At 37.7% G+C, this 26,412-nt stretch overlaps 1 protein-coding gene across 2 annotated transcripts in view; it reads right to left on the minus strand.

Annotated features, from left to right (window-relative positions):
- The window catches only part of LOC131157125 (uncharacterized), a 34,497-nt gene extending 12,824 nt beyond the window's left edge, over positions 1-21,673 (minus strand). The window contains exons 1-4 of one of the 2 annotated variants that reach the window (XM_058111025.1): positions 21,429-21,672; positions 20,237-21,320; positions 9,386-9,424; positions 9,214-9,284 (exon numbers count right to left, since the gene is read on the minus strand). In XM_058111025.1, coding sequence (XP_057967008.1) covers positions 9,214-9,284; positions 9,386-9,424; positions 20,237-20,862 — 736 coding nt within the window. In that variant the 5' untranslated portion in view covers positions 20,863-21,320; positions 21,429-21,672. Of the gene's footprint in view, positions 1-9,213; positions 9,285-9,385; positions 9,425-20,236 lie in introns of both variants that reach the window. The other variant, XM_058111024.1, reaches the window with a different exon arrangement.
- Positions 21,674-26,412: the final 4,739 nt, after the last annotated feature.

Below are 26,412 nucleotides of genomic sequence, written 5' to 3' on the forward strand. Positions count from 1 at the left end.
GTGGAAGTTTCAGAGTTCACAGTGCCACAAAATTCATCCTAAAGTGGATGTCAGACACTTAGAACCAAATTTACTTTCATAGTTTAAAGCACTTACTTCATTTCGAAACTCATGTGTCCAAATCGGGTACACAAAGAGTGGGATTAGTTCCTACACATTCATGATGTCCAAGTCGAGGTGTCGAAGCTCACAATGCACCAAAATTCATCCCAATTTGAAAGTTGGACACGTAGAACCAAATTAGTTTCCATGGTTTAAGTATTTAGTTCATTTCAAAACTCCAATATCCAAATCAGGCATATGAGATACAAATTAAGTGGGGTCGAATTCCTATGCATTCGTGAGGTCAAAATGGAAGTGTCAGAGTTCATGGTGCTCCAAAAATCATCCTGATTTGAATGTTGGACACTTAGAACCAAATAAGATATTACAGTTTAAAAACTTAGTCTATTTCAAAATTGAAATGTCCAAATCAAAAATAGGAAGTCCAAATTGAGTGGGGTTAGCTCCTACACGTCCGTGAGGTCGAAGTGGGAATGTCAAAGCTCATGGTGCCCTAAAATTCATCCCGATTTGAAGTTGGGCACTTAAAACCAAAATAATTTCCATGGTTTAAATACTTAGTTCATTTGAAAACTCAAGTATCCAAATTGTGCATATGATGTTCGAAATGAATGGGGCTAGTTCCTACTCGTCTGTGAGGTCAAATTTAAATTGTCAAAGCTCATGATGCCTAAAAAATCATCCTAATTTGAAAGTTGGAGACAAGTGTCAAAATCGGCCATACAAGGTCCAAATTGAGTGGGGTCAAGTCCTACACGTTTGTGAGGTCGAAGTGGAGATTTTGGAACTCACGATGCCAAAAAATTCGTCCCGATTTGAATGTTAGACACATAGAGCCAAATTAGTTTTCACGTAAGTACTTAATTCATTTCAAAACTCAATGTGCAAATTGTGCATATGAGGTCCAAATTGAATAGAGTCATATCCTACACATCCATGACATCAAAGTGGAAGAGTCGGAGCTCACAATGCCCAAAAAATCATTCCAATTTCAAAATTGGACACTTTGGATCAAAATAGCTTTCACAATTTAAAGTACTTAGTTCATTTCGGAACTTAAGTGTCAAAATCGAGCATATGAGGTCCAAATTGAGTGGGGACAATTCTTACACGTCTATGAGGTCAAAGTGGACGTGTCCAAGTTGATAGTGCCACAAAATTCATCCCGATTTTAGAGTTGGACACTTAGAACCAAATTAGTTTCCATGATTTAAGAACTTAGTTCATTGCGGAACACAAGTGTCCAAATTGAGCATATGAGGAACAAATTGAGTGGGGCCAGTTCCTACGCATCCATGAGGTCGAGATGGAAGGGTCAGAGCTCACGATGCCCAAAAAATCTTTACGATTTGAGAATCAAATACTTGGAACCAAATTAACCTTCATAATTTAAAGTACTTATTTCATTTCAAAACTCAAACATCCAAATTGGGCACTCAAGGTTTAAATTGAGTGGGTTCGGTTCCTACATATCCATGACGTCAAAGTGGAAGTGTTAGAGCTTACTGTGCCCCAAAATTCATCCTTTCTTGAAAGTTGGACAGTTAGCATCAAATTAGCTTTCACAGTTTAAAGTGCTTAGTTCATTTCGAAACAAGTGTCCAAATCAGGCATACAAGGTTCAAATTGAGTGGAGTCAATTCCTATGCATCTGTTAGGTTGAGGTGGAAGTGTTAGAACTCACGACGCCCCCAAAAATCATCATGATTTGAAAATTGAACACTTAGAACCAAATTAGCATTCATAGTTTAAAGTACTTAGCTCATTTTAGAAGTTAAAGTGTCCAAATCAAGAACAAAAAATGACGAAATGCAAATTGAGTTGGGTCACGTCAGTTCCTACACGTCTGTGAGGTTGAAGTCGAAGTGTTGGAGCTCATGGTTCCCCAAAATTCATTTAATTTGAAAATTGGACTCTTGGAACCAAATTAATTTTTATAGTTTAAGTATTTATTTCATTTCGGTACTGAAATGTCCAAATTGGACATACCAAGTCTAAATTGAGTGGAGTCTATTGCTACACGTATGTGAGGGCAAAGTGGAAGTGTCGGAGCTCATAGCATGGTTTTAAATAACGGCCATTATGTAGCGTAACATCCATTACGTAATGGAATTTCAAGGCCCCGATGCCGATATGGACCGCTATAGTGGTGAGGAAAAAAATCACAGCCGTAATGGCTGTTACGCTACCGTTACGGGCCGTTACACCCCGTTACACAATCTTTCCCTGCTGACAACCCTATATACTGAAAAGTACCTCATTTGTTCATGATTTTTCTAAGTTTTGCTGCAAATCTCCCTTTCCCCAAGGTCGTCTGACTTAGATCCAGTGATCTATGGCTGCCAAAACAGCCCCTTCCCTTTGAAATTTTATTTATTTAGGAAGAAAGATTTGGGTAGATCCGAAGAAGGCTTGAGGCATAGAGCTTTGAAGAAGGTTCAGGAATGGGAGATGCTTTGTGTTCGTGGGTTCCTAAGTCCTGACTTCCTTTTCGTGGGTTTGCCTACTGCCAGCATGTACAATTTATTCCACCTCACCTTTCTTTTTTGCTAAAACAAGTTAGACAGCTTATTAACTTAACTAATTAATTTGCTACTTATGACTTAAGCTTAAACATTACTTATAGTTCAAGTGCTTAATTAATTAATTTGTTACTTATAGCTTAAGCATATGAAATGTTCATAACAACTATTTCCACTTACTGCTTAGTACTTAGTTACTTATACTTTTAATTGCTAAGTTGCTACGCTCATAGCTTAACTAGTTAATTTGCTTAATGAACCTAAATTGCTATGCTTAGTTATTGCTATTTTGAATATTAGAATTTAAAAATTAAAATTGTCAGAAAATACACGAGAATATGTAACTATTAAGTATTAAAACAATGAAACTACAGTCTATTTATTCTTAAATTGCTTAATGGGCGTAGATTGCCTAACTCCAAATGTCCCAAATTTTTATGCTTGCTTCGTTCTTGACTTATTGTTATTTTGAACAGTAAAATTTTCAAACTAAATTTCTATAAAATGATAAAATTATATGGAACTATTAAATGTAACTATTTCATATACTGATACTAATGAATTTATTGTGTATGCATAATTGTATATTAACTCATTTTATGTCTCTAATTAATTGGTTTTCATTTTCAATTACATTTCTAAATTTTTTACACATTAAAGTAGTGGAAAGTATTAAAAAAAATTTCTTTCCTTGTAAACAATGCAGTAAAATTAGTATAAAAATCATGTTGCATATTACAAGTGTTTGTTCGTTGAATAAGAAAGAGCAAAATTCATTAAAAATCATGTTTTAAAAGATTCCAAGCTTATTCTTCAATTTTGACATGGTTTTGCACACATGAAAATAATTCATGGCTGCTGCGATTGTTTCCCGTTACGTAACTTCCACATCTCCTGCGTCCCACGACACCCGTGACCATTATGTGACGTTACCCCTAATTGCAATTTAAAACCATGGCTCATATTGTCCTAAAAATCATCCTAGTTTGAAGGTTAACACTTGGAACAAAATTTGATTTCACTGTTTAAAGTTCTTAATTATTGACAAAAAAGGATTCATGTGGTCGACCTCACCTAGGGGGATTTAAGGTTTGGTTAGTTGTTGTTGTAGTTGAAAGTACTTAGTTCATTTCAAAACTCAAGATCAGTTCTTATATGTTCGTGACGTCGAAGTGAAATTCAAAGCTCATGGTGTAGTAACCCGAACCAAGAAAATAAGAAATAAATAAAAGAGAAGGGAAAGGGGAAGAAAAGAGGGAAATTGGTTTGGCACAAGACCAAACCATCGATGGTTTTCCTGCAAGGGCAAACAACCGAGAGCATTGCATGGGCAAAACATGTTTTGTAAGTGGCCAAATCGTCGACGGTTTCAGGAAAACCGCGACGGTTTTCCTGCGAGCTGAGTCACTTAAGGGCTAAGTAACATATATTTTTTCATAACTCTCATTTGCTCTCTCTCTCTCTCTCTCTCTCTCTCTCTAATTAGGGTTTTGAAGACTCTCTCTTTTTCTCTCATCCCTCTCTCTCCTCTAGGCCTCCCGGATCACTCACAAGTGCTCCTCGATCCTCTCTCCCTCCTCCCGGCACATAGGTTGTTGATCCTCGACAGATTTGAACAGTTAGGTTTCGTGATTTTGAAGGTTTTAGGCAGTTTCTTCAGGAACAGGTAAGGGGATTAGATTATGTCAGTTATTTTTAAAATATGAACAGATTAAATTACAATATATGTTTACAGAAATGGTATATATGATTTTTTGAACGAATCAGGTATATGAAAATGGTTGTTTTGACTTTTATACATTTTTTGGGAAAACTAAAGTAAATGGTTGGAACATCTCCTATTTTCAGTAAAATATATAGTTTGAGTTAAATTAAACCCTGGAGATGCTCATACCCCTAATTTCAGTAACTTGTATGTTTTCCAGACAATTTATTTTATTCATGAGTTATCAGATAAAAATTGTGTGGCATGAGAATGGTTTAAAATGGCATAAACAAACAGAATGTTTATACAGTTATGGTATAGTATGATATGACGGCTATATGCCGAGATGTGATATGACAACTGTAAGCCGATATATGATATGATGGCTAGATGCCGAGTTTTGATATGCCAGTTTTATACCGAGACAGTATATGATAGATATTTTACATGAATTATGAACAACTTATGTTTTATACAATTTTATGAAAGTGAATTCATGACCACAACTTTAATTACGTAAATTGCCATATATGATTTAAGAACCCTGAGGATCAAATGTGATATTATGAGCACGGTACCGTAGCTATGTTTTGGCTAGTGAGTGCAATCACATGGAGATGGAAGTGTGATGCGGGATAGTCAATTTGTGGTCAGGGTACAGTACTACTCCCGATGTAGTTCTGAGTGACCCTTCCGATGCAATTCCGGGTATGGGGTAGGCACAATCGTACTTACTACCTTTTTCTGACTTAGCTATGGTCGGCCGGCCATATGCTTAGTCCAGCCTTCGGACCGCACAACCCGTCATGGGAGGAAGCATGTCGATGGGAAAGCATGACGATGCTACTTCAGCAGTATAGGGTGTTTTTTTTTATGCATATATGGGCAAATTTACTATAAAGGGGCTATATTGAGCTAATAGTATATTATTCAGAAATTAAATGTATTTTCAGTATTTCAGGAAAGTTTTAAAATACCATTTCAGATGCAGTTACATAATGAAAATACTATGTTCACACGAAAACTCATGCTAGCCACACACTAATGATAATTTAATTTGTCTTATTTAGAAGTGTCTCACCCCATTATCCATCTCATTTTTCAGGTCCTATAGGGAACCGTGCTTAGCTTACCTTGGGGCTGAGATTAGACGGTTGATAGTAGTAGTCAGAGCTGGTGAGACACCAGTTATCATATTTTGTTATTTTGGGTTGTAAAATATTGATAGGGAGTTTTATATATGTATTTGGGGACAATTAGTACTCTGTTAATGTGATTGAGGTGTTTTTCTTCCGATGTATGGCTTATTATCAGTAATGACAAGTGCACCCAAGATTCCTTGCTTAGGGTGGGTTGCAGTAATCATGGTATCAGGGAGTTTTTATTCTAACTAGCACTCTGGGCCCCACTCTCGAGTTTGGGGCGCTACAAGTGGTATCAGAGCATTTTATTTATTTTATTTCACAAATAACACCCCGAGCCCATATGGCGGGTTAGGGCGTTACACATGGTACCTCAAAATTCATCTCGATCTGAAAGTTGGACACTTAGAACAAATTAGTTTCCATGATTTTAGTATTTAGTCCATTTCAGAACTCAAGTGTTCAAGTTAGGCGTATGAGATACAAGTTAAGTGGAGTCAGTTCCTATGCATCCATGATGTCGAAGTGAACGTGTCAGAGCTCATGGTGCCCAAAAAATCATCTTAATTTCATAATTTAAAATACTTAGTTCATTTAAGAGTTCGGTATCCAAATAGGGCATACAAGATCCAGATTGAGTGGGACCAAGAACACGTCCATGAGGTCAAAGTAGAAGTGTCGGAGCTTATGGTGCCTCAAAATTCCTCCCAATTTGAATGTTGCACACTTATAACCAAATTAGATTTCATAGTTTAATGCATGGTTTTAAATAAAGGCCGCGACCGTTACGTAACGCCGTTACGTAAAGGTTTTTTGGGTTACCGATACCGTTACACACCGCGAAATCGGTGGGAAGAAAAATCACGGCCATAGCGGCCGTTACGGACCGCGACCGTTACGTAAAGGCCGCTACGGCCGCTACGTAACCGCTATAGGACTGTTACACCAAAAAAATATTTTATTTTTTACTTTTTCTTCTCACTTTTTCTCTCTCTTTCATATATCATTCTCAATATACCAAGTGGCAAGAGGGGGAAAAAATTATAATGAGGATGACAATGATACAAAATTTACTTTTTCTTTAAATACTCACAATAGATGCATTAATTAACAATTTCAAAATACTAACTTGTTAGGAATTTTTTTTTAATAATATTAGTAATGTGATATTTATGTTCTTTATTTTTCAACTTCAACCCTTTTTCTTTTCTAGCTATTTTATATTTATATTATTCGTATGTCTTATGTGTCTAATAGATTAATGGAGTGCATAATGTATTTTATTTTATTAATTCATTTAGCACACATAAGAATTTATCACAGATAAGAACAATGAGAAGTATAAATACGCACACACACGTAATTTTCTATCAATGATGGTTTAAAACAAATGTAAACTTGTTGCCCTTACCAAATAACTTAGTTACTCGAACTAAAGGGTCCAAAATACACTAAAACCCTCTCTAAGAATGGCCAAAAGCTTAAAACATGCAAGTACGCTAATATGCACAAGGTTGTGCGTGCTTCAAAAAAATTCACGGCTGTTACACCCGCTTCCCGTTATGTAACATCCGCTACTCCTGCTTCCCGTTACACCTGTTACCGTTACGTTACGCTACCCGCTACCGCGATTTAAAACCATGGTTTAATGTACTAAGTTCATTTCGAAACTCAGGTATCGAGCATACGAGGTCCAAAATGAGTGGAGTCAGTTCCTATATTTTCATGAGGTCTAAATGGAAGTGTCGGAGCTTAGGTGCAAAAATATTTTCCGGTTTCAAAGTTGGACACTTAGAACCAAATTATATTTCACAATTTAAAGTACTTAATTTATTTTGAGACTCAAGTGTCCAAATCGTGCATACAAAGTCTAAATTAAGTGAGGTCAGTTCCTACACATCCGTGAGGTCAAAGCGGAAGTGTCAGAGCTTACGGTGCCCCAAAATTTATCTCAATTTGAAAGTTTGACCCATAGAACCAAATTAACTTTCGCAGTTTAAAGTACTTAGTTCTTTTGGAGCTAAAGTGTCCAAATTGTGAATACGAAGTTCAAATTGAGTGGAGTTAGTTCCTACATGTTTGTGAGATTGAAGTGGAAGTGTCGGACCTTATGGTGTCCCAAAATTCATCCCGATTTGAAAATTAGACACTTGGAGGCAAATTAGTTTTCATATACAGTTCAAAGTTGGACACTTTGAATTGCATTACTTTTTAGTAATAGTTTTTAATATTTTGAATAATTTTTAGTTATTATTTTGAAATTTTTTATACATTATGTGTTAAATTATATACTAATTTATTCTACAATTATTGTTTTGTAAGGTCTGCGAAACGTGTTATGTGTGATGAGGATGATGATGATGATGGTTGTACAGATTGTTTTGCCTTTTTGTTATATGGACTAGTAGCCCTTGTTGGTTGTGATCGTATACACTTTAATATTTTAATTAAACATATATTATTATATGTATAAATTCTTGTAAAATGACATTAAACACTTGCGTTTATGCATATAATTTTTAGTATCTAGATAAATATAGCCATGAACCAAGAATTAGGGTTGAAGGATGTGTAATGAATAAAACTTATTTGCAAGGTTTTCACAAGAATGCCTAAATTCCAAAAAAGAAAAAAATTAATTTGCTAAGTAGTGATGATTCTAAATTCGTCACTATTGCTAACCATATGACTTACTACTAATAGTCTAGTAGTAAAGATCGATTTAAATTCGTCACTAAAAGACCAGTAGTAATGACGGATCTTAATTCGTCACTAATAGTTCAGCAGTAGTGACGAATTTCTACTTTGCAAAATTTTAACTATTAGTAACGGTTCTCCGCTTTTAGTGATGGATAAAAACCGTCACTATTAAATGACGAGTAGTGACGGTTCTAGAAATCGTCATTAATAGCCAGTCGAGATGGTTGATATAGTGACCAATGTTGAACCATGAAAAAAACATCACTATTACACAGTAGTGACAGTTGGGGGTTTCAAGTGACAGTTTTTGTTAGTCACTAAAAGTCAATTTTTCTTGTAGTGACTCATGGTCCATTAAGAACATCAAATGCTTACAAATTAAACTTTAGCTCATTCCTAAGGGCATTGTAACGGGATGAAAAAATGCCGGCAATAGTTAGATATTTGATGAAGACTAAATGTACTCTCAGCATTGATCCCTACTCAAAAGTAACAAATATCATCTTTTGTGAAAAAATAATGCCAATAGATGAATATAAACCAAAAATATGTGAGAACCAAAAAAAATAAATCTAGCTATTAAATATTATATATATATATATATGCATGTCTGTATAAAATCTAGCCTGCTTGGGAGATAAAAACTCTATTACATTTAAACATCAGTGGTTTCTAAAACATAGGCCGGGTCGTAGGAAGATGGATGGGGAATGAGACATCCCAAGTTCAAGCCTCGTATAACACACACGCACACACACACACACACACAGAGTCATAGTTACTACTTTTTATGGCACATAATCAAATTGGACAATGCCATTATTTATAGTCACATATACAGCCCACCATGATAAAACAAATTTCCACAAAATGAAAAAATAAAAAAAGAAAAGAAGAATCTGAATCTGAAGTGGAGAAGTGTTAAGTCAGAAAAAAAACAAAAAACAAATAAACGAAACAATTGAATCAACAAATGAAAAAAAAAAAAACCTAGAAGAGGACAAATAAACAGAGAGAGTATTTAGGAAATAAGAGCATTTATCTGAAGTGGACAAGTATATTAGAGTGGTTATGAACTTACCAATCCAATCCATTCCATATACCTTGTAGCCATTGGCATTCAGCTTCTTGGCAAAATCACTGTATCTGCCACTGTTACAAATATTGCAAATGTTTTAATCTGTACATTTTTCTCCAGTAGTCAATGCAAACTAATTCAATCTGAAGTGGGGACAAAAGCACTCCTTACAAACCTGTGTTCATTTAGGCCATGCAGGAGAACAACCAATCCCCTACACAAATGAACAAATTAGGTAAGCTCATAGCATTTTTTTCCAACAAATAAAAGTACTAAAGAATGTAAAATTTGAAGCTTTGAGCTCAAAAGAAAGGAGAAAGGGAAAAAATAATTTTAAAATCAAAAGTCCATGAGAATAAAATCATATAGAGCTACAATAATCAATAGTGAACTGAATAGCAAGAGATTGCATAAACTTATATCAGAAAGAAGATGGGGCACACTCAAGATCATAGGGTATGTTCTTCAACAGAGTTCAACTAATGGATCTTCTTCTAAGGTGCTGTTTTAGGCCCAACATGTCAGCAATCCAGCAGAAGGTTTCAAAGCAAGCTTGAATTCCTTGAAACAAAATTGAATATATTTGGGAGGAAAAGAAGTAGGTCCGGGCCTTGATTGGCCCTTTCTAAGCGGAAGATTCCTCTAGTTTGGAAACTCTTGACGATTCAATAGAGAGGGGGCTGAAATTGTCAATTTGGGAAGGGTGAAGGTTGCCAGTCCTCTCTCAAAGCAAAGGGACCTACTAGTTAATGAGATTGGTGATTCTGATCAGGAAGCTTTGCTATGTCCTGTTGGACATGAATGGACTTGGTAAGCGGAGGATGGTGCGTGATTGGATAATTCCATATGGTCAATGCTGCGAGGGTAGTGCAGGAGAATAAATTTGATATATTCTGCAATGATAATGAAGGAGACAACAAAGAAAAATATGATTAGAATTCCTCTTTTTTTTAACTCTTATCTACTATCCTTGTTGGAGAACTATATCGTGTTGCAAAAGACTATGGGTTTAATTGAACAGGGTGTGTGATCCTTCCTGTAGGCTTAGATAACATGGTGAATAATGGTGTGATTGAGTGCATTGGTGCTGTATATGGCCTGATTCACCTGAACAATAGCGTATTATTAAAGAAAAGAACAGGAGGATTTTCATGAAGATTTTTGTTTAAATTTTTTTTTTTTTACTTCTGATTCTGCACCGTCTTTGTTCCCAAATCTGTTTCCTTGGGTTGTGATAGTGTCAAACAGATTTCTGAGATTGAGGGAGCCTTTTAGGAACTTATAATGATAATACAGAGCTTCTGCTGGCATTTTAACCATCCTTTTGGGTAATGTTGAATCAAGATCACCTTTATGTTATGGAAGAATGTTGCTGAGAGGAAATCCATGACTGAATACCTACTAGGAAATAAGAGGGACAACCAAGATGCACAATCATTTTTAGATGCAATGGCCTTACATTGATGACTCCTTTAGGGGTGGAGATAGGTATTAGGGTTAGAATCTAAGCAGGAAGCCAAGAAGACATGGGGTGTTGCAACACCCATGCAACAGGGTATTAAGCAGCAGCAACAACAAGAACAACAAACCACACCTTATGTCCCACTAGATAGGGTTGCTACATGAATCCTTTTTCACCAATTCATGAAATCATGGGCAATTTCCTTCGACAGATTCAGGGCTATTAAAACATTACCATCTCATTCAATTTTTTTCTAGGTCTGCCTCTACCCCTTCTACTACCCCTTACAATAATTAATTCACTCTTACTCATTGGCACACTATTTGACCTACATGCAACAGGGTATTAGAGAACACCAAATGCCAGTCTCTGAATGAAAAGGGAACTTCTCATAACAACTGTTCATTTTCATTTTTTCCTTCTAAACCTCTTCTTTTCATCTCCAATTCCTTACTGGGGAATTGGGGGGACAACCAAGATGCACAATCCCTTTTAGATGCAATGGCCTTAGGGTTGGTGAATCCTTCAAGAGAGGAGATTGTGGTGTTCAGAAGCCACATAGTAGGTTTAAAAAAAAAATAAAAAATAGTAAGTTTAAATAGACAGCTTAAATAGGCTTCCTTCATCTGTCAACTATGAAGGTTGCTGGAGTAAGTAAGATGATCCTAGGACTCTCTTAAGTTAGAGACACTCAATGTTCGAGGTTTAGTGAATATGGAGAAAAGGAGTGTTATCAAACAAAAGGCTTAATGACTTGTTAATCGAGGAGTCTGGGGCCTATATCAGTGGAGGTGGACGATTTCTTTAGGTAGAAGCAATTGGAAATCTAGATTTGAAGATTGTTATTTCTTCCATCTTGTCGGGCTTCTATGGGCATCATTATTATTTATAACTCTAGGGTTGCGCGTTTGTGTGATGGTGTCCAACATTTTTTCCTTGTATGCTAAATTCTTGTGAGAGAAATTTGGGGGATCAATCGAGGGTGACACGGTGACAATTAGTATGAGTGAGAAATTTTCATGTCTTTATTAGACAATGTAGACTTAGGGATATCCTTCTTTTAAATGGTTAGTTTACTTGGTCTTCTTCATGTAAGGAATCCATTTCTTCCCACATTGATACATTTCTTTTCATCAAACACTAAAAATTTTGATTTCGACTGAAATTTTAAGTGTAGGGTCTCGATTTACAGAAAATTTTATGGAAATTTTGTTTTTGATTTAAAGAAATATTGGGAAATGATAATTCTATAATAAATTATGAAAATGATGAACAAAACTTTAGGAAATCTTAAAATAAAATAAAATAAATAAAAACCTTAATTTTTGCTCCTTTTTTCCCAGTTTTAATTTAATATCCGAAATAGGTTGGCATTCCCAAATTTCCCGAAATTTCAGGAATACCCAAAATTTTGACAAAATTTTGCAAAAAAGAAACAGAAACCTGATTACATTTCAAGCCCTCCCTACATCCAAAATTTCAGATTAATTTATGACTATTCTTGTTGAATTAGCACAACGAGAATTTCCTAAAATTACCCATGACATTTTTCCTACCTTAGCTCATTTCACCATTATTCTTTAGTCCAATGACGTTAATTTGGGCTCAGACCACTTTGTCTTGAAATTATGTGCCTTACTCATCATTCTTTTGGGAATTGTGTTGATCAATGGTGGAACAATGGTGGAATGAGTGCTAAGTGTGGGGTTGGGACTTGGGAGAGTTTCAAATTTTGTCCAAAGAGTTTTTAGGGACATTAGGGAACGGATGCAGCTATTTTGTACCCCCCAAAACCTTGGGATCAGGTGTCTACCTTAACCGCCCACAGAAAGCGATGACCATCTTTCACAGAAAAATAGATCTTAGTGAATCCTCAATTCTTGACCAAATAACTGTATCCTGAAGTTGGTATTCTAGGTAAAATGCTCAATCTGATATGGCCTATTTTCTTGTGCAAGATGTTTTTTGGCGTTTGATGCCAGGCAGGGTTGCTGGAACTTATACCTGTAAGTTGAAGTTGATGTTTCATTTTGCTCACTTTGGTGATTAAGTAGAATGTCGATGCATGCTAAGGTCATAAGAATTATTAAGTGATGGAGGACAGCTGCCACAATTTATGCTCCCTCTTGGCATAAACATTCTAAGCATAGATTTAGGAAACTAGGATGTATCTAACAAACTTTGTTTCATTTTTTCTTTTTTTTAAATATTATTTTGGGGTCAATGTATGATTATGCATTTTAGTTAACTGCAAGGCGTATATAAATTGGGGAGTTATTTTGTGAAAAAATTACTTTGCATTCTCTCTAAGGTACATCACTTCTTCCTTCCTCTTTTTCTATTTCTATCTCCTTTTTTCTTCCCTTTCTCTCATGTCTTTATTGTTTTCTCCGATATTCCCGCTTTCCAACATCAATTTTGAATCAAAGAAAAATTCAAACCATTACGACAGTGTCTTGCTGCTGCTACCATAGCCCCAAATCAGAGCCAATTCAATTTACTTCCAATCTTTGTAATAACATATCAGCATCCTTTCAATTATTCTGACACAGCACCAGTAGAAACTAGAAATTACAGGAAGCTACAAACAGTGTTAAAAAAAAAAAAAAACAAAAAACAAAAATATCTATACAAAATTTGAACATTACAACTTCTAGAGCTCCAGTATGCCAGAGAGACTGCAGAACACCTCCACGACCATCAAAATCAGAACTCTCACCAACAAGCCCAACCCAAAAATTTTGGTTGTCACCCAATGGTCAAAGTTTTTCATACCACCACGGCACCACCCCTTCAAGTTATTTCCCTAGCTAGAGTTTTCTTGTAGAACCACTACCACCATTGGAGTCATCCATCACCATCCCCTGTTCAGGAATCAACTAGAAAATCATCACCTGCCGCACAAGTGTTCCAAATCTGGGGTGACAAGAGCGAAGCAGATCCCTTTCATGTTTCTTGGCCATTTTCTTCCAGAAATGAGACATTTACTATTTATTTTGACTCTAGTTTGAGATAACTTAGACTGCAAGACATTGGACTTTCAGCATACTAGTATTTTTCAGGAAAAAAACACCAGGTTTTTTATTGTGGTGTTTTGTGGATTGACTGCAAGATATGATGGATTTTTTTAGAAGATTCAAGAATACCATGAAAATTTGAAGAATTGATCTCGCAAAATTCATATTTTTTTAGCAAGGAATTGGGAGCAAAGCCCAAGAAATTGCAGAAGATTCAGAGAAAGATAAAAAAGGTTGTGTTGAGGGTAATTGGTAAAGTAAGAAATGTTTAGACGACTCAGAAACATAGTAAAATTGCATAGTTCCAAGTTTCACACTATTGGCCGCTTGTCTGTTGCATAGTGTAGGACTATGCCAAATAATGTACATTAAGTTCATTAGCTCTTGAGTGTGCACAAAGTAATAATTTTGGGATTCATATTCCTATTAAAGGCTAGTCACTTCAACATCACTCATTCAACATCGTATTGCACTTTTCCGTGGCCACTAACCAGACCAATAATCCCATCCCATTGAATTCCAAGCTCAAGTCACTCAAGATTCTAGGTTTGAAGAAGGTAGTTTTGATGAGACTAACCATTCGGAGTGCTAGAAAAATCCTATACATCTACCACGCTCAGCAAGGCATGACTAGGAGGATTCAAGTGATATCATTAAAAGAGCGACAAGGTTGGAGTGTGGACACATGACAAAAATTAGATCCTAGCACCTTCAGTTAAGGGAGAAAGCATTACCTTTTTAGTGACATCGCATGAGAGATGAGGAGAAAGTTTGTTGGGAGAAAAGAAGCTAGTTGGACTAAGTTACAAATATCGGAAAATGTGCATAAGAATTTTGGCATTTATGAGAATCCCATCACTTAGTGGGGGTTATGAGGCAGAGATTAAAGGAGAAGCAATGGTGACACCGAATAGAAGAACTATTAGCCAGAGGATCACTGAATGATGCACCAAGACCAGTGATGGATTGGTGCCTGTTCTAGAGTCCTGTTGGTAGTCTCTTTACAAGTAGATTTGGAACTATCCATGGACTGAAACAATTCTAGATTGTGTAGAAATCTAAGTTTGGTGTGACTCACTAACTGGAATTGATGTCCTATGTGAAGGAGCCTTTTGCAACTTCTCAATTACAAGGGTTTTCTAGCAGGAATCCTCGAGAATATAATTCAATCTCTCTCACAATTTTCTCTTTAAGACCATTAACGAACCTAGTGATTGTGCTGTGAAGCATTAGGAAGCACACGCTCCTTCCCCATACCACATGAAGCATAAGCTTCTCAAGACGGTTTATCTGGAGATCAAATGGCTGTTCAATGTCCCCCAGCAAGTCTAGCTTTAAAATATGAGGTAGTTGATCCATAGGGGAGTGATGATCAAGTTGTAGATGCAATTGAGTATTCTAGAGCTGAGAATGAGATAGCTGATGACTTCAAGGTTAACAGGACCTGAGTTAGTGTACTGAAATGTATTTTGTCCACCACTAAGGATAATGATGGCAGGGAGAGTACCACTGCCAATACAATAGGGAAATAGTATGAATGTTGGGTCTATGTCCGCTTTGATGAGATTCATGCCCCTAACCTTTTAGAGTAGCATGGATTAGTAAGAACACTTCACAGAAAGGTAGTGCCCATCTAGTTCAACGATTATGAGAATAAGGTTTATTGCACCATGTTAACTCTGAATGTAAGCATGTAACTGAACATAGCCGGGACAACACCTATGTATTTACTATAGAACATAATTCTTTACCCTACCAAGACTACACCTAAGGACTCTAGGAACAATAAGAAGTCAAATCCAGGGATCCAATTAAAGAAGGAATCCATATCCTAGATTGAGGGTATTTGAAAAAAGAGTTTGAAGAGAGTACTTTAAAGCTATTGTTCTTTGGGAGACATGTGGATTTCACTGCTGCCTGACTTTTCAAATGCTCACACATGAACTACCTTTTGAGCTACCACCTATGCAAGATTTGTCATGGATTTGATTTCTAAGATCCCAATTACCTAATCTTAGTTGATCATAAGGAGTGTGGTTAATCGAATAGGAAAATATGAAAGGTTTTATAGAGGGGTTTAGTGAGGCAGCCTTAGTTCATGTGCTTTTCAAGCCCTTTTCACCAAGATGGGTTTTGAAGGATGTCCACATACAGTAGAGCCATTAACAAAATTACCGTCTAGAATAGGTTTCCCACACCTAAACTTTAAGGACATTGTTATGTTAGTTGGCTCTAGTTAGTACCCACTACCCAAAGAGTGATCTGCATAGTGGATGCCATCACAACTGGACCAAGAGATGAGTGAAAAAGTGTATTTAAAACCCAAGATGGTTTATAATTAGAGCCATTAGCGAGTGGGCAGAGCTTAGGACTCATGTTTGGTAGCTTTCGCAGCTTGTCTACTTTCTATATGCAATTCATTATAGGTTTTGGCGTTATTGTGGCTCATCAATTTCCTTAAAGTAAGGAGAGTTCCTTAAATCCTTTGGTTGTTAGAAATTTTGGAGAGATTAAGAGAAAAGTAGATAAAGAACTCTACCACGGCATCCAGGATTTAGTAAAGTCTTTTGCTTGTCATGCAAGTTAGGAGGTCAATTTAGGCGATAAACTTCAAAGAGAATACACAAATCCCCCCCCCCCCCCCTCTCTTTGATAGAAAAGAAAATTTGTTAGAGCAGAAAGGGAAATTTCCTCAAACAGAAAAGGAGAGAAGGAAAAAAATAGAATCATATCAATAAGGCCTTCCAAGTGCACTTAACATCTTCAAGGAAACTCACACTAAAAGCCCAAAGAGATGCTTGTCCCAAAGTAAAGGTAAAGACAATCTCTAGCCAGAGAGGATACAAGCATACAACTCCAACTAAATCCCCCACAAAACAGCAAATAAAGGACATCTCCACAGCTTACCAGTACCCTTACTCTTCCCAAATCTTATTAAAGAGATAATCACAAGCTCCATGACCAACTTTGAACACACCCAAACATCCCCATGTACTCCGAAAACTCTATTCTGTGTGTTCAAGAAAATGAACAATGCAAAAACAAATGAAACAATCTCCAAACAGCTACCCCACAAAATGCAGACATCAGGGGACAAAGCCTTAGAAAGCCTCCTTCTCCACAACAGATAAGGGCCACTAACCAAACAAAAGCCTTAATCTTACAATGGACTTAAGCCTCCAAGATAAAAATTACAAAGAGCAAAAGACACATCCTTACAAAGAAACAAAATTGGATTTACAATAATATCCACCTGAAGACACCAAATTCCACACCTTGACATTCTTACTGTTAGAGATAACAACCCTCCAAACTAACAAGAAAAGAGAGAGAGAGAGAGAGGACTCCTCTATCTCCCTATCATTAAATTCCATTCTAAAGTGAAAATCCCAAGAAAATGAACCACCCTCCTAAACTCAAAATGAAGAACTAAAGCAGCACTACGGAGAGAAGTAAAATGATACAGATGAGCAGAAGTAAACAGTAGAGCAGAATCCCACATGCAAACATCCTTCCAAAACCAAATATAATAACCATTTCCCAAATTTAAGCTTGGTGAAAGGAAGAAACAAAGGATTAACCTGCGAATTGAACCTCCAAAGACACGTGGAAGAGCATCAAGAATCCATTTTAGCATCCCACCAATTCACATGCAGGCCAAATTGACTTCTATAACTTTGTGCCAGAGGGTGTTTAACTCTAAAAGAAAGCTGCCACAACCATTTACCCAGAGAACAGTGTGTTTTGGACACCATATTTCCAAGACCCAAGCTCATCTCCTCTTTCAACCTAAAAACACAACATCTCATCTAACCAAACGATCCCTCCTCATCTACCCCTGACCAAAGAAAATTTCTCATCATCCTCTCAAGCTTTTTAACTACCCCACCATTAAGCCTACACGAAGACAAAATAATTCATAGTAGAAAACAGACTAGCCTGAATGAGACTGATACTGCCACCTAAAGATAATTAAACTCCTTTCCACCCATCCAACTGCTTAGCCACTTTAGTAACCACACATCCTGGAAGGGAAAAAATGAGATTTCCCTCCCAAAGGGGCTCCTAAGTCAGAGGTCACTCCTAGACACCACACCCAACCACAGAAATCAGCTTTAAAGCCTTATCAGAACTAAGATCAACAACCCCAACTCCACTTTTTCCTAGTTAATTATACAACCAGAAATCCTGTCAAAAATCTATAAAATGATAAGAACATTTACAAAAGACTCAATACCATCACCTAAGAAAATAATAGTGCCATTGGCAAATTGTAAATGAGAAACCACCACCTTGTAGTGGACCACTTTGTCTTCTACTTTGACACATTTGTCATTAGTAATTCACTGGTTATGTATGTGGATGATATAGTCATTAGTAGTGGTGATAATCGGGGCATAAAGCATCAGAAATATTTTATGCAGAAAAAGTTAAAGAGATCGAGGACAATTAAAATACTTCTTGGGCATAAAAATATCCAAATTTTACATGGGAAGACTGTCCCACCATAGAGGAAGTATGCTGTAGACTTTTTAAGGGGTATTGGGCTATTTTAAACCTCTTGTACATCTGCAAATTGCTACCAACCTGGATGATAACTGAGAGTGGTTGAGATGATAAATTGCCTCATGGCCTTTCGCAATGATTTTTGAGTCAATTCATTGGTTCTCCTCAACAAGTGACTAGGATGCTACAATTCATATTTTCGGTACCAGAAAGGTGCTCATGAAAAGATATCTTATATCAGGAACGAGGTTATAGTCATGTTCAGGGATACATAAACGTTTATTGGGTTAGGTCAAACTTTGAAAGAAGATCCACGATAGGGTACTGTTAGTGGTATTAAGGTACCTTGGAGAAGTAAGAAGCAAATTGCAGTTGCAAAGTTAACAACTAAGTTTGGGCATAGGGTCATTGCCCACTACCTGTGTGGACTTGTTTGGGTGGAATTTGTTAGAAAAACTTGACTTCCACATTCACAACCTCTGAAGTAATGTGTGATAGTCAACCTGCTATTCATAATGCCTCAAATCCAATTTTTCATCAGTTTTAAACCCACGAAGGTTGATTCATAGTCATTTTGGTTGGTAGAAACTAGTGGAGAAGCTTATTACAAGCACTCCAGTCTAAGCACCAACTAGCTGATCTATTTACTAAAAATTTTGCTAAGTGTTACTTACCAACAGCCCAGTTTCATCCAGAAGGTATAGAACAGACTTCCTACATGCTCTAGCTTGAGTGGGAGTGTCACCGGTCACTTCATATTATTACCATATCTTAGTGAATGTATGTTAGCATGGGTACTGCAGCTGTTGAGTTAGGTTTTCCATTACCCATATCTTTTTAACAAGTAGAACTGCTACAATATTGTGCAAGGTATTCACTATAGCACTGTAAAAAGTATTACTACAGCACTGTGAACAGTATTCAAATAAAAAATTCAATTCAACTCTCAGGCCAAACCTTGTTCACCATCATCCCAGCAATTAGCTTGTGGTTGGTAAATTTGCTTCTTTTGTTTCTTTCTGCTGATAGTATGGGGAAGGTTCACTGTCCAACCCTTACAGTAAGAAATTGAATAATCCTAAGAATTGCAACACTAAAGCAACTAAATGCAGATATGAAAGAACAAAATTGGAAAACAAAATGGCAGGGAGATGTTTTGTTTTGAAGACAGTCTTCTCATTGAATAAAGATAATAATTATACAATTCATGAGTTTGACTCTGAAATTGGAAATGGACTGTAATCTGGAAAGCCATTAAGCAAGAGAAAGAGAGAGATACAAAAAAGATAATTCTACATTTTCATGCAGATTTAGTTACAAGAAAATGGAAAAACATAAACTGGTATATTGTCAAAATTCAATCTTATTGTCTTTCAAAGTTTTTCCAAAGTCAAATGATACATTTTGAGAAATGAAATCAAACACACCCTTATTTTATCAAATCCTAAGCATAAAACAGATCAAACAGAAAAACAAACATTAAAAACAAAAGGTCTTTCAACAAAAAAAAAAAAAAATACGAAAAAGAAAAGTCAGGATCTATTGGAAAATTACAAAAAAAAAGAAGAAAAAGAAAGACCATCTATCTTAATTGCAGCGCCTCCTACTTTCTGCATTTAAAGAACTTTAATAAACTGCACGTGCCCTATAATCATTTAAAATCATAACCAAAAAAAAAGAAGTGAAATTTATGTATATTAGGCACTTAAATATGTATCACAAACTGAAATGGATATCTTTTTAAAAGATTAAAATTAAAAATCATATCAGATTAAAACAGGGGCCTTCAAAGCCAGTTTACAAACATTTTTCAGTCATTTCAACATATCCTGCTCACCTAAAAGCAATTATTGGCCGGCTAGACGTATGATTTTGAAATTTCTACTAAAATTTGATATGAACTTGAGGGGCACACATTAGCTCAATTAAGAGACATGGTCTTTTTTTATACTAGGAAATGAGATCAGTACCAAGCTGAGGGGAAAAATCACGATGAGCCGATAAACAAATAATGAAATTAAGAAACGTAAGCACGGATTACCTGATGTTGGTAAAGACCGGAGTCCATGATTGCGTAAACATCGTATCCCCTCTCGCCGTAAGCAAAAGTGAGAAATCCCTCATCGTCTTCTCATCATTGTCCTGAATTACTCTTCGAACTGCAAGCGCCCTCCTCGCCACAACATCCTGATCAACCACAGCCCCGGCTGTCCTCCTCCATGGAATCATCGTTGCCGGGACTCGCACCACCGCCCCCTGCCGGTGACTTTCCTGCTTTACATTCTTCGGCTTCTCCAAAGGCATCGCTGACGGCTTCGTCGAAATGTACCGCTTCCTTCCACGGAACGGCCCAAGCAGGAACAAGACGAATGCATTGATCATCATAACCAGAGTCCTCAACGCCCGCAGCGATAGAAGCGCGTTGATGCGGCCGCTAGCGCCGGAGGTGAGAATCAACGGCGCCGTTGCGCCCTCCGCCTTCCCCATCGGTTCGATGGCCATCGTCGATTTCCCCAACAATCTCAATCCAAACCCCTTATCGAAGAACAAACTATTCTTCTTCTTCGTCTTCCTCTTATTCTCTTGAGCATGAAACTGGTACTGCCTCTTCAATTGACCAACAATCGGAGCACCACGTGCGAGCAAAATCTGCCTTGTACTGATCATAAAATTGACCAAAAATGAAACCTCAAAAACGAAAAAACGAAACCTCAAACTTTGCGTCTCTACCGACGCAAAGCGGTTTCCCTGAAGAAAGGTATGCTAAATTTAGGCTCTGATGAAAGTTGCAGAAAACGAAAAGCTAAATTTGCAGGGGCCGATCGAAGCACTAATTTCTTAGCTTATTTATCATATATTTATGCAGTCATTTATTGCTTTTGGTTTTAGCGTATCGAATTAAATTCGACTGGATTGGATCGCTTTAATAGATTCCAAGGAAGAGGTTCATGAGTTCATCAACCAAAGCATCGTCTTTTCTAGAAGAGACTGCAGAGAGAGAGAGAGAGAGCGCGCTTCATGGGAGACGAGAGGTCCGTAACGTAATTGCATTCGTCTATGGTCTGGAAGCGACGGTTTGAGAAATGACAGGCGTCAGATGAAGGTACGATCACGTGGCGCGGCGACTTGGCATTTTTGGAAAACATCGTGATGAGTTTTTTACCAAAATATTAACCAAAAAATAATAAAAAACACAAAAGTAGATAAAATGCATAATATTTACGAAAATATACCTAACCGACTTTCCAAAAGTCGGTTTGAATTTTAACAAACGCAACAGCCGCAACTTTTGAATTGAGGGGGCTGGGTTTTTCAATTGAGGGGGCTAGGGAAAGGCGTTAGGAGAGATGAAAAAAATAAAATAAAGGGGTTGGGAAAGGCGTTAAGGAGAGAAGGAGGGGGGAGGGGCCTGTGGGGAAGGGAGATTGAGGGGAGAGGAGATTTAATTAGATTGTCACACTAAAAAAAAAAAAAAAAGGTGAGGGGACTTACATGCATGCATGGAGGGACAAGGAGAGAAGGAGGGAGGGCGGATTTCTTTTTTTATTTAAAAAAAGTAACCAAATCGACTTTTGAAAAGTCGGTTTGGTGTTAAAATTCTGCATGCATGCACGGCAGGGGCAGAGAGAGAGGGGGGGGGGGCGGGGCTGAATTTTTATTTTTATTTTAAAAAGGATCACATCGACTTTCCAAAAGTCAGTTTGGTGTTATAAAATTAATTCCTGTACTCCTGCATGTATCCAAACCGACTTTCTAAAAGTCGGTTTGGTATTAAAAAATTAATAGTGTCCAAACTAAGTTTTGAAAACTTGATTTGGTATTAAAAAAAAGTAATTCTGTCGTGCATGCATGCGTGTGTACGTAAAAAAATCAAAATTGACTTTCTAAAAGTCAGTTTTGTTACGGGGCTGAATTTTTTTTTTTTTTTTAAAAAGGATCACACCGACTTTCCAAAAGTCAGTTTGGTATTATAAAATTAATTCCTATACCCCTGCATGTATCCAAACCGACTTTCTAAAAGTCGGTTTGGTATTAAAAAATGAATGAATAGTGTTCAAATTAACTTTTGGAAAGTCGATTTGGTATTAAAAAATTAATAGTGTCCAAACTGAGTTTTGAAAACTTGATCTGGTATTAAAAAAAAGTAATTCTGTCGTGCATGCATGCGTGTGTACGTAAAAAAATCAAAATTGACTTTCCAAAAGTCAGTTTTGTTATGCTAGTCCTCTATATATTTGTTCATCATCCCTCAGCTATTACTCAAGCCTTCTCTTGTTTCATTTATTTGTTGATCCTCTAACCTTCTTATCACCTTGTAGATAAACTCTACTTTTGATAAGTCATAATGACGTCAAATTCGTTAGCTAACAAAGTTACGGTCTTATTATACATTAACGGTGAGATTATTCATGGATCAACCGGTATTGAGTACAGCGCTGGGCCAACGAAAGCCATTCGAGTTCAAAGGAGGATGAAGTTAGAAAGTTTGAAACGCAAAATATATGAAGGATTAGATATTGATCCAAAAGAGTATGTGTTAGAACTGACATCGAGATAACCGCAACGAGGGGGTGGTGGAAATTTGTTCTACATTGATGTCCCAATAAAAAATGATGCAGACGTCCTAATTGCATTGGACCCACAAAGTTCTTGTCCGGACGTATATGTAGTTGAGATTTTTGTTAATCGCAGTCCTCGAAGTAGTAGTATGGGTGGAGCCCCAACTTTGCAGGGGGAAGCATTCATCCATTCTTAACCATATACCGAATATGGTACCAGTGAGACGAGCAGACTATTTGATCACCTCTCACAAGTGACTGTGGCGTTAGATTTGAATGACGTTCCCGGTACATCATTTCAGCCAGAATTCTTGACAATAGAGCTTCGACGTGAGAATTCTACCTTGCAGGGATTCAATGTGGGAAGCAATTATTATCACGAAGAAGAACAATCAACAAAGTATAGGCATGACCGAAGTTCAACTGGAGTTGTGCCTAGACCAGACTTTCAAACAGTTCCATCTATTGTTACGAATGAGAGGGGGGCATACACGGTCCGACCAATGCAACCTGATATGGACTACAACCATGAATTTGAGGAAGAAGAGGATATAGAAGAGGATTTTGAACAGGCAGATGCAGGGGTAGATGAACCTAGTGGACAAAATGATTATGGGGTTCACCATGAAGAATTTGTGATGCCTCCTCATAACACACATGTCGGTCACAAGAGGGTACGCGACGTGCAGCCGTTAGCGTACATGGTTGATGTTGAATCCGGTTATATCAGAACTGAAGTTGAAAGTTCACTCGAGGGCACCCGATGGGATGGTGTCTCGAAATTTGGGAAAGGTATGATTTTCAACTCAAAGGATGACCTCATTCACTCTGTGCGCATCCACCATGCGCAAACACACCACAACTTTAAGGTGGTGCAATCCACCCCAACAACATGGATGGTTAGGTGCAATGCAGACGAGAGCTGTGTTTGGCGGTTGCGTGCAACTCAACGTAAAAATCATGGGCTGTTTGAATTACACAATACAGAGGGCCACATACATGCATAAATGAGATTCTCTCGCAGGACCACCCACAACTAAAGTCTGGCTTAGTTGCAAATGAAATCGTAGAAATTATCAAAAGTGACACCGGTGCTTCTATTGCAGTTTTGTAAGCACACTTGAGGTCAAAGTACCAGTACCATGTATCGTACAGAAAGGTATGGCTTGGGAAGCAAATGGTAGTTGCAAGGGTGTTTGGAGATTGGGATATTTCATATCAACTGCTTCCAAAGTGGATGCATGCTATGTGTGAAATAAATCCTGGTACAAAGGTGAAGTGGGCGTGGACAGAAATCCCTGATGCTAACAATGCTGCTATTTTGACATGTGTGTTCTAGTTATTTGCAGCATCAATAGAGGGATTTCGTCCTTGTCCTCCAGTTCTCTGTGTGGACGGAACGCACTTGTACGGTAAATATAAAGGTAAATTATTAATTGCAACGGCCCCTGATGCAAATCAACAAATATTTCCAGTAGCGTTTGCCATCGTTGAGGAGGAGAGTCTGCGCACATGGTCCTGGTTCCTTAAGTGCATTCGGGATGAAGTGACTAATCGCGATAACTTGTGTCTTATATCATATAGACATGCCGATATTCTTGCTGCCATTAGTTAGAACGATGACTGGCAACTGCCGCGTGCGCACCATCGATTTTGCTTGCGTCACATTGTTAGCAACTTCAACCAGAGGATGCACAATACGATGCTCAAGAGGATGGTTGAAATAGCTGGTAGGGAGCACCAAGTTAGGAAATTCAATAGTATGATGGAAAGAATCCTAACAGAGGGTGGGCCAATTGCAAAGTCCTTTTTTGAAGAGATACCTCCTCACATGTGGACGCAATGTCACGATGGTGGTCAAAGGTATGGAAACATGACCACAAATCTTGTTGAATGTTTTAATGCTGTCTTGAAAGGAACTCGTAGCCTACCAATAATAGCCATTGTCCAAATGACATTTTATCGCATTGCGCAGTACTTTAGTGCCCAGCGAGAGGCATCTTGCTAAGCAATGGAGTCGGGGAATGGTTACACGCCACATATGCTGTTGCAAATGCAGAGGAGGGAGATGGCATATGATGGACATGAGGTTATCAACTTCAACATTGAAAGAGGGTTGTTGAGCATTCAAACTGCACCGCGGCCACCAAATAAGGGTTGAAATATTCAAACAGTTGACATAAAGGGACGTCAGTGTACATGTGGGAAGTGGCAGAATCTATACTACCCTTGTTCTCACTTGTTAGCTGTCTGTGGTGCAAGGAGATTGGGGTACAAAAGCTATATTGACCCTTGTTTCACAGTTCAGGAGTATTATGCGACATATGCGATGGACTTCATTCCTGTCCTCCATGAACAATATTGGACAGATCCAGTAGCGCCAATATTATACGATAATCGACATTTGCTTAGGCAGAAAGGACGCCCTAAAAGTTCGAGACTATGAAATGAAATGGATGTATGAGAGGGCAGTCAGAGGATGCGGTGCGGGTTTTTCCACGAAGAGGGTCACAGCCGCAATTGATGTCCAAGGAGGACTGGAGGTCATGACAATGCTAAACCATCATAATACATTCAAAATATGTACTTAATGTGTATTGTACTTGAAATTTGTGAGTTGCCATTAAGCTTTTTAGCTTTTGAAATTAGTGAGTTGTACTAGAGTTCTATTTCGTTGTTCTATTTAGTTATTAATTTATTTCATGGTCAATTTATAATTATAAATTTCAAAAAATTTCGTACAAAAAATTTATATACAATTTTTTTTTATTAAATATGATTATTATTATTCATTGCTTGAAAAAAAAAATACTAAAGTATACATGCATAATAATCTACTCTTGCATCACTAAGTCCCACATGGTCGCGATCTCCTTTGTCTTGGCGGTTGTTGGTGCCGTTCTTGAGGAGCTTGACGTTGCCTTTTGCGATGTCTAGCTGCCCCTTCCACACCATCATTACCTTTTGTTGTTGGAGGGATATGTTCCTCCAGTCCAGCATCAACCAACCCCCCATCAACGAAAAGATCGAATGGGATCGGCGATGAGCTCGAAAATTGGTGTTATTGCTGTTCTTCCTGATACATTGGAGGTGGGTCGCTTTGTGTGGGCTACAGAGCCTCTAGATGGTATGGTGTACTGGTGGATGCCTCATACTGATGCTGATAGCCCCTATATGGCATATGGGAAGAAGAAGCCTCTGCATGGCAGATGGAGGTCTGTGCGGGTGTGAACTGCGTTGTTGATGCTCCCTAATCACCTTCTGTCCACTAGGATGGTTGGGTGGGAGGCCCCCCCTCAACTCTAACACGGCCCCCTCCATGGCTCCAACGAGGTCCACCACGACCTCTTCTATGCGACGCTTGCTCAGTAGTTGTGACATCATCATTTGATTCGGGACCCTCCGCGTTGGCGCGGCGAGACCTACGAATTGATTGGTGAACTTCCTTAGCCACAAACTGCATACATGCCTCTGCAATTGGTCTAGCGGGACATGTCGGGACACAGTCTGATAAGTGGATGGTCCCCATCATATGCTCCTACAACAAAATATGTTGGACACAGTACGAATAAGTTAATGATATAAAACGAGTCTGTTTTTTACATGCATTTAGTTATTTTTTCACTCACCACTGTTATGTTTAAATTGGCGGTTCTAC

The sequence above is a fragment of the Malania oleifera genome, chromosome 6 (assembly GCF_029873635.1).
Source record: "Malania oleifera isolate guangnan ecotype guangnan chromosome 6, ASM2987363v1, whole genome shotgun sequence".
Classification (NCBI taxonomy): Eukaryota; Viridiplantae; Streptophyta; class Magnoliopsida; order Santalales; family Ximeniaceae; genus Malania; species Malania oleifera.